General features: G+C 42.3%; 1 protein-coding gene across 4 annotated transcripts in view; it reads left to right on the plus strand.

The window, feature by feature from the left end:
- The window catches only part of SLC39A14 (solute carrier family 39 member 14), a 58,715-nt gene that overhangs the window by 40,038 nt on the left and 6,529 nt on the right, over positions 1–12,148 (plus strand). Inside the window, exons 2-5 of one of the 4 annotated variants that reach the window (XM_077152748.1) lie at positions 2,452–2,730; positions 6,062–6,149; positions 6,994–7,163; positions 11,243–11,365. In XM_077152748.1, the coding sequence (XP_077008863.1) occupies positions 2,467–2,730; positions 6,062–6,149; positions 6,994–7,163; positions 11,243–11,365 (645 nt within the window). In that variant the 5' untranslated portion in view covers positions 2,452–2,466. Of the gene's footprint in view, positions 1–2,451; positions 2,731–6,061; positions 6,150–6,993; positions 7,164–9,118; positions 9,289–11,242; positions 11,366–12,148 lie in introns of all 4 variants that reach the window. The other 3 variants (XM_077152745.1, XM_077152746.1, XM_077152747.1) reach the window with 3 other exon arrangements.

The following is a 12,148-nucleotide window of genomic DNA, read 5'->3' on the forward strand; positions in this document are numbered from 1 at the left end:
CTTTTTATTTTGGAAAATCTCAGACATGTACAAAAGTAGACATACATATAGTAGACATATACTTGTTACTCAGTTTCAGTAATTATCAACTCATGGCCATTCTTGCCTCATCTATACCCCCATGCACATACTTTCCTCCTTTATTTTTTTGAAGCAAATCCCAGATAAGATGCCATTTAATCCATAATTATTAATTCAGTTTACCTCTAAAAGACAAGTATAGCCACATAATTTTATATTTTTAATTTTTAAATTTTACCACCAGTTTTAATTGGGACATTTTCTCGGCCTTAGAACTGTAAACTAGCAACTTATTAAATTCTCCTTTTTAAAAAGCCATTGTGTTTCTGTTATATTGCATTCTGACAGCTTGCAAACTAGAACAGATTTTGGTACTGGAGAGTGGGGTGCTGCTGCAGTTTGCAAATGCTAGACATGTTGGAACAGCTTTTTAAACGGATAAGGGGAAGAATCTGGAGGAGTTGTGAGGAGCTTGATAGAGAAGGCCTAGAATGTTTTGAAGAGAATCTTGGTAGAAATGTGGACTCTAAAGATACCTCTGACCAGGTTCTAGACAGAAATGAGATGTGTGTCATTAAAGACTGGAAGGAAGACGAGACTTGTTTTAAAATGGCAGATAATCTGGCAAAATTGGCTAGTGGCTTTGGCTGGAAGGCAGATTTTAAAAACCATGAACTTGGATATGTAGCAGAAGAGATCTCCAAGTTAAATGTCAAAAGTGCAGCCTGGTTTCTCCTCGCAGCTTATAGTGAAATGCAACAGAAAAGAGATAAGCTGAAAACTGAACTCTTGGGTACAAAGAAACCAGAAATTGAAGTTCTGGAAAATTCTGGGCCTCCAGGAAGGGAGACCCCAGAGTATAGTGACCCACATGAGGTCTGGGCCAAATGTGAAACCAGTCAGCCATTTCAGAGAAAGCCAGGATTGGACATAGAGTTTTCCAGGAAGGATTTGTGGAAACTCCTTATGTCTGATGGGCATGAGCCAATGCTACTGCATAGAAAGCCGATGAGAGTTCTTTGGGACCTGTATAAACAGAGCTGCTGCTAGTCTAGACTGGGAGGTTCAGAGAAGGGACACATTGGAGGAAAAATAACTTCAGAGGCAAAACCATGGAGGCTGAGGCTTGAAGTCAGGAAGCCTTGGGCCAGGAGTTTGGACCCCCCCAAGACCATGGAGAGGGTGAGTTTGCCCCAAAGGCAGAGGATGGGCCTTCTACCTCGTTTGCAGGGGAATTAAATTCCCCTTTTTAAAAGCCATTCTGTTTCTGGTATATTGCATTCCAGCAGCTAGCAAACTAGAACACTAGTCAAAATTTTTTTTGTTACTTTATTATTTTCAAGTACATTTTATTTTATTATTTTTTATTCTGTCCTTTCAAAAGATGGGTTTTTCTTCAAAGCCAGGCAGATAAGTGAATTAAGCCAGACACAAAAAGACAAAATATTGTATGATTTCACTAAAATAAAACACCCAGAATAAGCAAATTTGTAGAAGTAGAGAGTAGATTAGAGGTTACCAGGCCTGGGGGTGGAGGGTTATCAGGGGAAGAGCTGGGGAAGGGGAAGTTATTACTTAATTGTTATACAGAGTTTCTGTTTGAGTTGATAGAAATTTTTGTTTATGGATGGTTGTAGCACAAGATTGTGCATGTAATTAACACCACACCTGAAAGTGATTAAAATGGAAATTTTGTATTGTATGTATGTTACCACAATAAAGTTTTTTTTGTTGTTGGTTCTTTGTTTTTTACAAAAAACTAGGTGGAGGAATTAAGGAAGGAGTGAGTACTCAGATCTACTTCTATGTCAGACTTGGACACTGACTGGATTCAGAGTCTGAAGGGGAGGAACAACTCAAAGACACTACTATCTTCCTTTCCTGGCTGCTAAAACAAATGCTGTACAGTGGGTTGGCTTAAACAACATGAATTTATTGCTCGCAGTTTTGAGGCTAAGAGAGTCCAGAACCAAGGTGTCAGCAAGGTGTTGCTTCCTCCCTAAAGCTTCTGGTGTTCTGGGGCCGCTGCTGGTGATTCTTGGCCCTTGGCTTTTCTGTCACCTGGGTATGCACATGGCGGCATCTCCTTTCTCCTCCAGGTTTGGCTGACTTACGGTTTTATCTCCTGTGGCTTCCTCTCTCCAATTGATTTTCACTATGTTTATAAGTTACTCCAGAAATCCTAAGTAAAGTCCAACATGATTCACCTTAACTGAAGAAACATCTTGAAGAGATCTTACTTACAATGAGTCCATTCCCGTCAGGAAGTGGACTAAGAACCTGTCCAAACTGGGGTACCCAGTCCACTACACACCCATCCTGTGTTTAAATAAGTGTGGCTGATGGGTCAAGTCTGGTTGCTGGCAGACAGAGTGAGAGAAGAGGGAGGTTCTCTTAAGCCTCACTTTCACTTGTTTTTTTCTCTTGCAGACTCCTTTGGTCACCATGAGGCTGCTGCACCTGGCCTTGTATAGCTGCTTCCTGCTGGCCCTGCTTGGCATATGGAGAACTACTCCTGAGGCTCATGCTCTGTCTGTAGAGACGCCAGCCATCAGTGCTGCCTCCTTCCTGCAGGATCTCAAGCATCGCTATGGTGAGGGCCACAACCTCACTCTGCAGCAGCTGAAGGCCCTCCTCAACCAACTGGATGTGGGGGTGGGCCAGGATAACGTCACCCAGCTCAAGCAGGAACAGAGAAACCTCTCAAGGGTAAGGTGCCCGTTTCTGCCAACAGCTCTGCTCAGCACTGGGAGATACCAATTTAGTTGGACACTGTGTAGCTAAACAACTTGGGGTGAGACTGGGGCTGACAAATCTTGATATTGGAGCAGATAGACCAATTATTTTTCCTTCATTGTCTGAGTCAGCAAAGTCTTAAGTCTCCTACAGTGCCTTCTGACCACATTTGCTGGGGCTATTCTGCTATTCTGAAGCCCATAACAAAGAACAGTAGTGAAGGTGGAGGTTCTTAGACACTCTTCCCCAGAACTGCACTTGGATCACCTGGAACTGCTGGTAGGTGGTAGCTTCTGAAACAGCATTTCTCATAGATTTTACGGTTACCAAATACTTTGAATACTATCCCACATGAGCCCCATAGTATCCATAGATGCAGGTGGAGTTATCTTACTTTTATAAGAGAAAATACTGAGGGTCCCATACATAGCGAGTTTTCTGTGTTCCTTCTGTATCATCTTGGTTACTCAGTGTGCGATGCTAGTTGTGGTAGTCAAGTCAACCAGCAATGTTGGCAGGCATATGCTTTGTTCTCTGTGTTGAGTGTTGTGAAAAATAGAGAAAAATGAGTCATATTTAAGGAGTTTCCTGTCAAGATGGGGAGATCAACCTACAGAGAACTAAGTTGGCTGATACTAAAATGAGGCATTAAATTTTGAAGGTTGGATGGTAATTGCACAATTCAGAAATGAGAAAGAGAGGCAAGTGTGAGCTGGAAGAATCAAGGAAGATCCTTGGATGAGGTGTCCTGGCACTGCGCCTTGAAGGATGAATAGAGTTTGGAAAGAGAGAGTAGGCTGGGGACCCATGTGGCATGGAGATGGAGAGCACCCCGGGAGGTCCTGCAGCCTCAGTCGCAGCAGCAGTCTCTTGGGGTTGCCAGAACCCAGCTTTCAGCGTTATGGGCCCTGAAACTTTTCTTTTATCAGAACTCCCAGAGAGAGGAGACTGTGAGAGATAGACCCATGAAAATCCAGACCAAGGAAAGACTGATATCCAAGTATGAATTAGACACACAGTTGCAGTGTTTACAGAAACAGTCATGAGGACCATTCACCTGCTGCCTCCCAGGGGGACTACTGACCAGCCCACACTTGCACCATTGTAGTTTTTTTTTAAAGGAAGGATGAAAGTAGTCCCTCTCTGTTGGGCTGGGAGCCCCCCCTAAACCCATTCAGTGTGGTAGCAAACATTCCCTGTTCTTGGGTACAGACCTAAGATGGTAAATTCTAGCCATGGAGCCATATCTACTTCTGTTTCCAATCTGACTACATATCTTGATCCCTAAGCCATCAAAATCATCTTACAGATAAGCTGCAGAAACAGGAGATAAGGGTCCTGTGTATTCCACTATTTTTGCTAAACATATGCTGCAGGTCCCTTTATTCAGAATCCTCTAGCATCAGAAGGATGAGATTTGGAAAGGGAACAGCTACATACAGAGGTGGGCAGTCCCAATTCCATAAAACCGGAACTTTGGAATTTGAACTTCTAGTCCAGTTAATCTCAGGTATCATGTTTCTAGCCACATGTTGTTAAAAATCAAACTTCAGAACTAAAGTGACAGCAACTCCTGCTTGTACACCCTGAGAGGGTGTACAATTTCTTTATATACACAGGATGTCAAACCTTTACCTGATATATGGTTACCAAATATTTTCTCCCATTTAGTTAGTTGCCTCTTCACCTTTTTGATAAACTCCTTTGAGGAACAGAAGCTTTTGATTCTGAGGAGTTCCCATTTATCTATTTTTTCTTTCATAGCTTGTGCTTTGGGTGTTCCAGAAGCTACCTCCTATCACCAGATCTTGAAGGTGTTTCCTGATATTTTCTTCTAGGAGTTTCTATGGTACTGGCTCTTATATTTAGGTCTTTGATCCATTTTGAGTTAATTTTGTATAGAGTGTAAGATAAGGGATCCTCTTTCATTCTCATGGCCTTTAATATCCAGTTTTCCCAAACCCATTTATTGAAAAGACTATTCTGTCCCAGTTCAGTGTATCTGGGTGGGGGCCTTGTCGAAGATTAATTGACCATAGATTTGATGGTCAGTCTCCATGCTCTTGATGAGGTTTCATTGGTCAATACATCTGTCTTTGTGCCCGTACCAGAAGCATGGTAGATTTTGACCCTAGATACCCCTTCCCTAATCTCTGTCAACACGTTCTTTTGGCTGAGGATAATGCTGTAGGGTGATGAGACTGGTCTTCCCCACTGTTGATTTAATTGATGGGACCACAGTTGTTAGTACTTAATAGCTCTGGACAAGTATCTGGAATCTGCATTTTAATATAATAGCTCTCTGGGCTATTATATGTGTAGCCAGATTTGGTATCTGGATGAAGCTGTATCTTCAGGAATGCAAATAGAACCCTGTTTTCCAGAAACCACACCCCGCTCACAATGATTGGAATTTAGTTGATCCCAAAACTTCTTCTGCAACCATTTACAGATGAATGTGCTTAAAGTGTGTAGCTTTCACAGGTAGTGGATCTCTAATATTACATATCATGTTAAGTTTAAGAATTATTTTGCTATGATCTCTAGAATTAGTCTACAAATTCCCTGAAATTTGGAAATCTCTCTTCTCCTTTTTTCTTGGAAGGTTGTGTGTGTCCCTGTTTAGTGGCAAGGTATGACCTTTGGATTCCAGGAGGCTAATTGCCCTCTGCCCCTTTCTCCCCACCACTTTATTTCAGTGCTTTAGTTCTGGAGAACTCTTTGCTGCCCACAATTTCAGCAACCAATCATGGATTGTGATAGGTTTTTCAACTGGGAGGAGAGGAAACACAGACTTGAACTCAATTAAAGGAGTTTTATTGTGAGGCTATGTATAGGTGGGTTGCGCTTAACATAGCGACAGTACCGAGCAGGGGAAGGGGTACAGCTTACATAGGATGGTTGGCAGGAAATAGGGAAAGGGAGGTGGTGGATTTTCATTGTCTAGCTTGGGAACAGGAAGTTGGCAGGTTTCCATTGGTTGGTTTTGGAAGCAGGGCCTAAGTTAGGAATTGGCAGTTTTTCATTGGCGAGGTTTAAAATTTAAATACCCCGGTAGTCATGCAGGGTGCAACTGTTGGAGGGCAGATGTTGGGTAAGGGGAGATTATCTCAAGGTTGTAGCTGCTTATCTCAAGATTGTCAGCACTGAGGGCATGGTCTGGGGTGAGCTCCTTGGTGGAAGCCATGGGTAGAGGAAAGCTTCTTGGAATATTGCTAAGGGTTGGTCACATTGTAGGGAAAGGGGTTCTGTCTAACAGATCTGGAAGAATGAATTCCAGGAGTTCTGCCCTACCATTCTCTAGCAGCTGGATTCCTGGTCCTGTACCTCCAAGAACCAGAAAAATGAAGAGAATGAACAGACAGAAGAGGGAAAGCCCAGTGCCGTTGAAGGTAAGCTATGATGAGGAAACCAGGGGCTTTTGGATTTTCACAGTATATCTCAAAGTCACCCCTCAGGGTATGGCGAAAAAAGAAGAGTTTCTGGGCCAAATAGTGTTCCTCCCTGACTGTTTAAGCAGTGACTGGTTATTAACATTAGGAGGGGGAGAATTAAAGTAATGATTGTACTCACATTTTTTTGTACTCACAAACCTGATCTAGCACATAATCAGTTTCTTGGGCAGTGTGACTGGTGAATATTCAGAGTTTGGACTTTGAGCCAACCTTGCTTTTTTGTGCGTTTGTCCTTTTGGTTTTCATTAAAACACAAGGGGACTGATACTTGAGGTTTTTTTAGTTTAACATTTAAGTTAAACCAAAAAAGCCTGCCCTTGACCCACTTATTCCTTCTCTCCCTCTCCTTCCCAGTTCCTCTGCTCCATTCACACTGGACCATGGTTTGTGAGTGTGCACGATTCCTGTAGGTCCCCAGTGGCCCTTCTGAAATCCAGTATCACTGCTGTGTGCTGCCCGACATTTGGTGCCCAGCACATGCTGCCTGTGTGTTTTCATTGTTTCTCTATTATTGAACTCATATGGTGTTTAACTTTCATGTTGTTCTCATCTGTCTCTCCATCTAGAAAGTAAGTTCTTTCAGATGGCAACTTTGATATGTTTTTCCTCTGGCCTCTGCACAGCACCTAACAGGAGAAGGGCTCTATAAATATTTACTGACAGGCTGGCTAGCCTCCTGTCTGTTGTGATCCTGCCTGAATTTGGAATGGCACACCCCAGGCAGCAGCAGCGCTCCCAACCCTCAGTAATAGAGGCCCCATCTGTTCTTGTTCCTCCACAGTGTGGGGCTTTGGTTTCCTCAGTGTTTCACTGATTAACCTGGCCTCTGTCCTGGGAGTTCTCGTCCTGCCCTGCACGGAGAAAGCGTTTTTCAGCCGTGTGCTCACTTACTTCATCGCTCTGTCCATTGGAACGCTGCTCTCTAACGCGCTCTTCCAGCTGATCCCAGAGGTGCAGTAGAACAGAAACGTGCAAACCTCTCTTCTGCGCGTCCTCTCTCCCTTGGTCTTCAGTAGCCAAGCCTCTCCTGACTGATGTTTCGCCCCCTCACCCTGGGCTTTAAGGCACAACTGCCACCTGAAAGATTAATTTAGCTCTTGTATCAAGGGACACAAATGACTTCAAACTTTGGATTTCAAAGGCCTTCTGTCATTCTTCAGGGCTCCCAGGTTTTCGTCTGGACTTTTCGGGTGATGTCAGATGCAAGGCTCTTAGCATTTGCCCTCCCTATGGAAGCACTCTCAGCCTCCTTTCCTTGGTAACCTTCCTAAGCCCCGTTATAGGGCTTGTAAAGAAAGCTGGAGCTAATGGACATTATCTGTGTCCTTGGTATGATATATTCCCTCTGAAATTCAAGCAGTAGTTGAATGTGGCCACCAAGAAATTACCCATCTGGAATAAGATGGAAGGAAAAGAGGTATACCAACTGATAAGTAGAACTGGCCTTAAAAAGTAAGCGAACTTGTTTATAAAGTGGTCCTTAATTTGTAGCATAGAGGCCAAACAGAAAGAAGATTAGTTAAGGAACACAGGTGAACAAAATTTAAAGTACAAAATAATGGAAGAGTCACTCAAACCTTTTTACCTTGCATCTGGACCTTTTCCTGACAGGACTGACTTCTTGGAACCCTGACTTCATTGTTTTAAAATGTTTGTTAATTTTATTTTTTAATTGTTGTCACTGAGGAGCTATAAAAATACGGTCCAAGTTGAAAGACTGCCCTCTTTTTCAGTTCAGGCAAGAGACACTGGATTCGGGGGTGAAAATGTGCAGGTACATCTTTGATTGCCTTTGGGAATGTTGGGAGCTAATTTCATAGAGTCCGTGCCCGCAGCTTCCCATCCTTTCCCAAAAAAGATACCAAGTGAAATTCCTATGCCTTGCCTGGTCTTGCTTCATAATGAAATAAGAAATCAAATTCAGTTAACCACCATGACACTCTCAAAATCCTACATGAGTTTACCAAACACTTCTCAAGGGGTAGCCTCATCTTGGGCTATTTTTTTTAGCTCCAGAAATTTAATTTATTGATTTTTCTTTAAGATTTGAAATTAAATGCCTTGTTGCCTATTTGAATGAAAATGAAATAATAGTACTCCACCTCTGCAGCCTGCAGGGAAATGTCTGTTCTGTCCTGTCCCCTTCTGGGCCTGGACTCACAGCCTGGAGTGTGTGATGCTGGGAAATGCTAGAGGAAATACTTTTTTGTGACTGGGTGATCCTGGAACTCTGTTCTCTATATTTGAGTCCTTCCCAGAACAAATGGAAACAAATAAGCAAAACCTGAAAAGTTAAGAGACTGAATAATTGTTCTCTGTCCCTTCAGCCCTGCACATCTGACTTCATCATATCTTGCATAAACCAAACAAAATCCTAGTGTCACATGTGCATAAATATATAGATGCGATGTACAAAGCAAACACAGCATAATGATCAGTTTCGTCCCATTTGTTCTTGTTTTCTTTAAAGGGAGCCCTGAGTCCAAAGTCTCCAGCGGGTGGCCTTTGTGACAGGCCTGAGCACACCTCAGAGGTGTGCCGGAGATAGCACCCTGCCCTGCCAGTCCCTTCTGTGGGCAGATGTGACTGGGGCCCCCGGAAACTGCAGGGGCAGGAGTCACAGGGTTCCAGGGCCACCTTGAATTCCTCCTCATTTCTTCTGAACTGATTGAAGAAAATTTCATCAGACTTGAATCACTAACAAATTTTCTGTTTCTCTCTCCCTCCCTACTTGTCTCTCTCTGATTGTTCTTTTTTTTGTTTCCTTTGTTAATAACCACCCAAACTTACCTTACTGCCTCTCCATCCTCTCTACCTTCCCTCCCTTAAAAATGGTGGTTGCCATGCAATGGGGCATTTGCCCATCTCCCTGTCCTGGGTGGGGCTGGCCCTCCCCCAACTGGCAGTGTGGGGATACGGTCTCCTCTGCGTGACCGTCATCTCCCTCTGCTCCCTCATGGGGGCCTTCGTGGTGCCCTTCATGAAGAAGACTTGTTACAAGAGGCTGCTGCTCTACTTCATAGCTCTGGCGATTGGAACCCTCTTCTCCAACGCCCTCTTCCAGCTCATCCCTGAGGTATGGCCAGCCAGGGCTTTTTCACAGGAGCATGGCCCATCTGGGGGGGCCTGGGGCACAGTGGGAGGACCCTCCAGTAGAAGGAAAGCATAGAGAGGAGGTGCCAGGGCCCTTTCTTTTGGAATGTGAAGCTAGGACAGGCAGGAGCTAGGAAAGGCAGCATAGCATAGGTTTAAGAGCACACATTGTAGATATCAGCTAGCCTGGATTCATATGCCATCTCTCCTGTGTGCACGTCCTTGAGTAAGGCACTTAACCTTACTTTGAGCTTCTGTTTCTTCATATGCAATATGGAGAAAATAATAGGACCCTCCTCATGGTGATGTTGTGAGGGTTAAATGAGTTAATATTTCGAAGACACTTAGTGCCTGGTGCCTAGTACGTGTTGTATAATTGGAGTGGAAAAATGGAGCATAGCTGGATCATTTTATGGCTCCCATTTGGGCTTTTGGCTCAGAGAAATGTAAAGCACACGAGCAGAATTCAAAGGACTCAATAAAAACATCAGGTCTCCTCAGGAGGGAGTGTTGGGGCAAAGGTAATGCAAATAAAACACAGTCTAATTTTACATTCTTTGGCAGTACCTTTGCCCCCTTGCAGAGGTTAATGAGGAAATCCTCTACAGAAGAGGAGGGAATTTAATATTTGGCAGTCAGCCTTTGAGATGTCTCACCTGATTTGGTGTAATCACTTCAGTAGACCCGCTGATCGCAGTAAGCATGAGACATTTCATTGTAGGTGGTCTGACAGGCCTGGACATAGCTGTAATGGAGGGAAAAAAGATGACACCAAATGTTTCTTTTAGCACTGTGTGTTTTCCAAAATGCTATTGTAGATTTTCTTAGTCGATCCTTAGCTCAACTCTGTGGCTTAGGGAGCAAGTGATATTTTACCTATTTAATCAGTGATTCTTTATCACTGAGCATAAAATCCACGTTTATTATTCCTTGAGCCAGGATTTTGTATTCTGCCATCCTTTATGACTTTTTGTAGAAAGGTGTTAGTTTCCTATTTTCACTTCACTTTTCTCTAAGATGATTTGACTGTTTGAAAGTTGACCTGTATGTTTTGTTTCTACTTGAGAGCTTTCCATTTGGCGGGTGGTAGTTGCATTTTGTCCCTTTAGAACAGGAAGACACTTGCTTTTTAAGCAGCCTAGAGTTCTTGTGCTTATGATTACTTTTATCTTTGACCTATTCATGAGAAGGCTGGAGTTTATTCAAGTCTTTTTTTCCTGTATGAAAAACTGAGGTCCAGGTCACTTAACACTTACCTGAGATCCCTTCATAAGTCAGAAGCTTAATTGGGAATAGAATTCTGATTTTGACTCATGTCTTATTCCCAGTGGTTCTCTTTTCCCCCTTACTAAATGAAGTTTTCAGAAATAATTCAGAAAACAAAACAAAAATTGACAGGTGCAGTCAAACACAAAGTTTTCTTGACTTCATATTTGATCACTGGGAAGTCTGTAGTCAGGAAAATGCTACAATCTTACTCTTGAATTGGGGGATAGAGTTCCCATTTTAGAAAGTATAGTTACAACATCTCCCTTTTTGTTTACAACCAGATCATCCAGGGACACTTGATAAACAGAAACATCTTCTCCTTAAATATGGAATTTACTGACAAAATATGCCCTAGTAGTAAAGGACCAAGAAAAATTAAGACAAAGTCCTTATTAGAAGTAGAATATAATATCCTTGTTCTTCTTGAGATTAAAATTCTAAAGATAATCTGTTTTTTGCATCAGAAAATAAGCTAGAGAGAATCTAACTGATGTCACAGTAGGGTAATACCAAGGATTAGATTTTGCTGAAAAGATAATGTATAGATTGAGGAGTTACTCAAGTATGTCTCTTTCCTTTCCTACAGTCAAGGATGTGCTTAAGAGATGAGAGGGAACCAGAGAAGATTTTTATTTTCTTAAACTCATTTTGTTTTCCTGGGTCCACAGGCTTTTGGTTTCAACCCTCAGGAAGATTGTTATGTTTCAAAGTCTGCAGTGGTGTTTGGGGGATTTTACCTTTTCTTTTTCACAGAGAAGATCTTGAAGATGCTTCTTAAACAGAAAAATGAAGTAAGTCCAAGATTGTTGGTAAAGGAAGTTCCTCTAGGGAAAGCATCCATCTCAGAATTTTTTTTTTTTAAACATAACATACAAACACGAACATTCTTACCATATGATCATTAACTCAGAATATCATCACATAGTTGTATATTCATCGCCACGATTACTTCTTAGAACATTTACATCAATACAGAAAAAGAAATAAAAAAAAAGAAAAAAATTCATGCATACCATACCCCCTCCCCCTCACCGATCACCAGCATTTCAATCTACTGAATTTATTTGAACATTTGTTCCCCTATTATTTATTTATTTTTAACCCATATGTTTTACTCATCTGTTCATAAGGTAGATAAAAGGAGCATTAGACACAAGGTTTTCACAATCACACAGTCACATTGCAAAAGCTATATCATTATACAATCATCATTAAGAAACATGGCTACTGGAACACAACTCTACAGTTTCAGGCCCTTCCCTCCAACCTCTCCATTATACCTTAACTAAAAAGGTGATATCTGTGTAATGCATAAGAATAACCTCCCGGATAACCTCTTGACTATGTTTGAAATCTATCAGCCATTGACACTTAATTTTGTCTCATTTCTTTCTTCCCCCTTTTGGACGAGAAAGTTTTCTCAATCCCTTGATGCTGAGTCCCAGCTCATTCTAGGATTTCTGTCCCACATTGCCAGGAAGGTCCACACCCCTGGGAGTCATGTCCCAGGTAGACAGGGGGAAGGCAGTGAGTTTGCTTGTGTTTGCTGAGAGAGAGCCACATTTGAACAACAA

Source organism: Tamandua tetradactyla, chromosome 3 (genome assembly GCF_023851605.1).
Source record: "Tamandua tetradactyla isolate mTamTet1 chromosome 3, mTamTet1.pri, whole genome shotgun sequence".
In the NCBI taxonomy this organism is placed as follows: domain Eukaryota; kingdom Metazoa; phylum Chordata; class Mammalia; order Pilosa; family Myrmecophagidae; genus Tamandua; species Tamandua tetradactyla.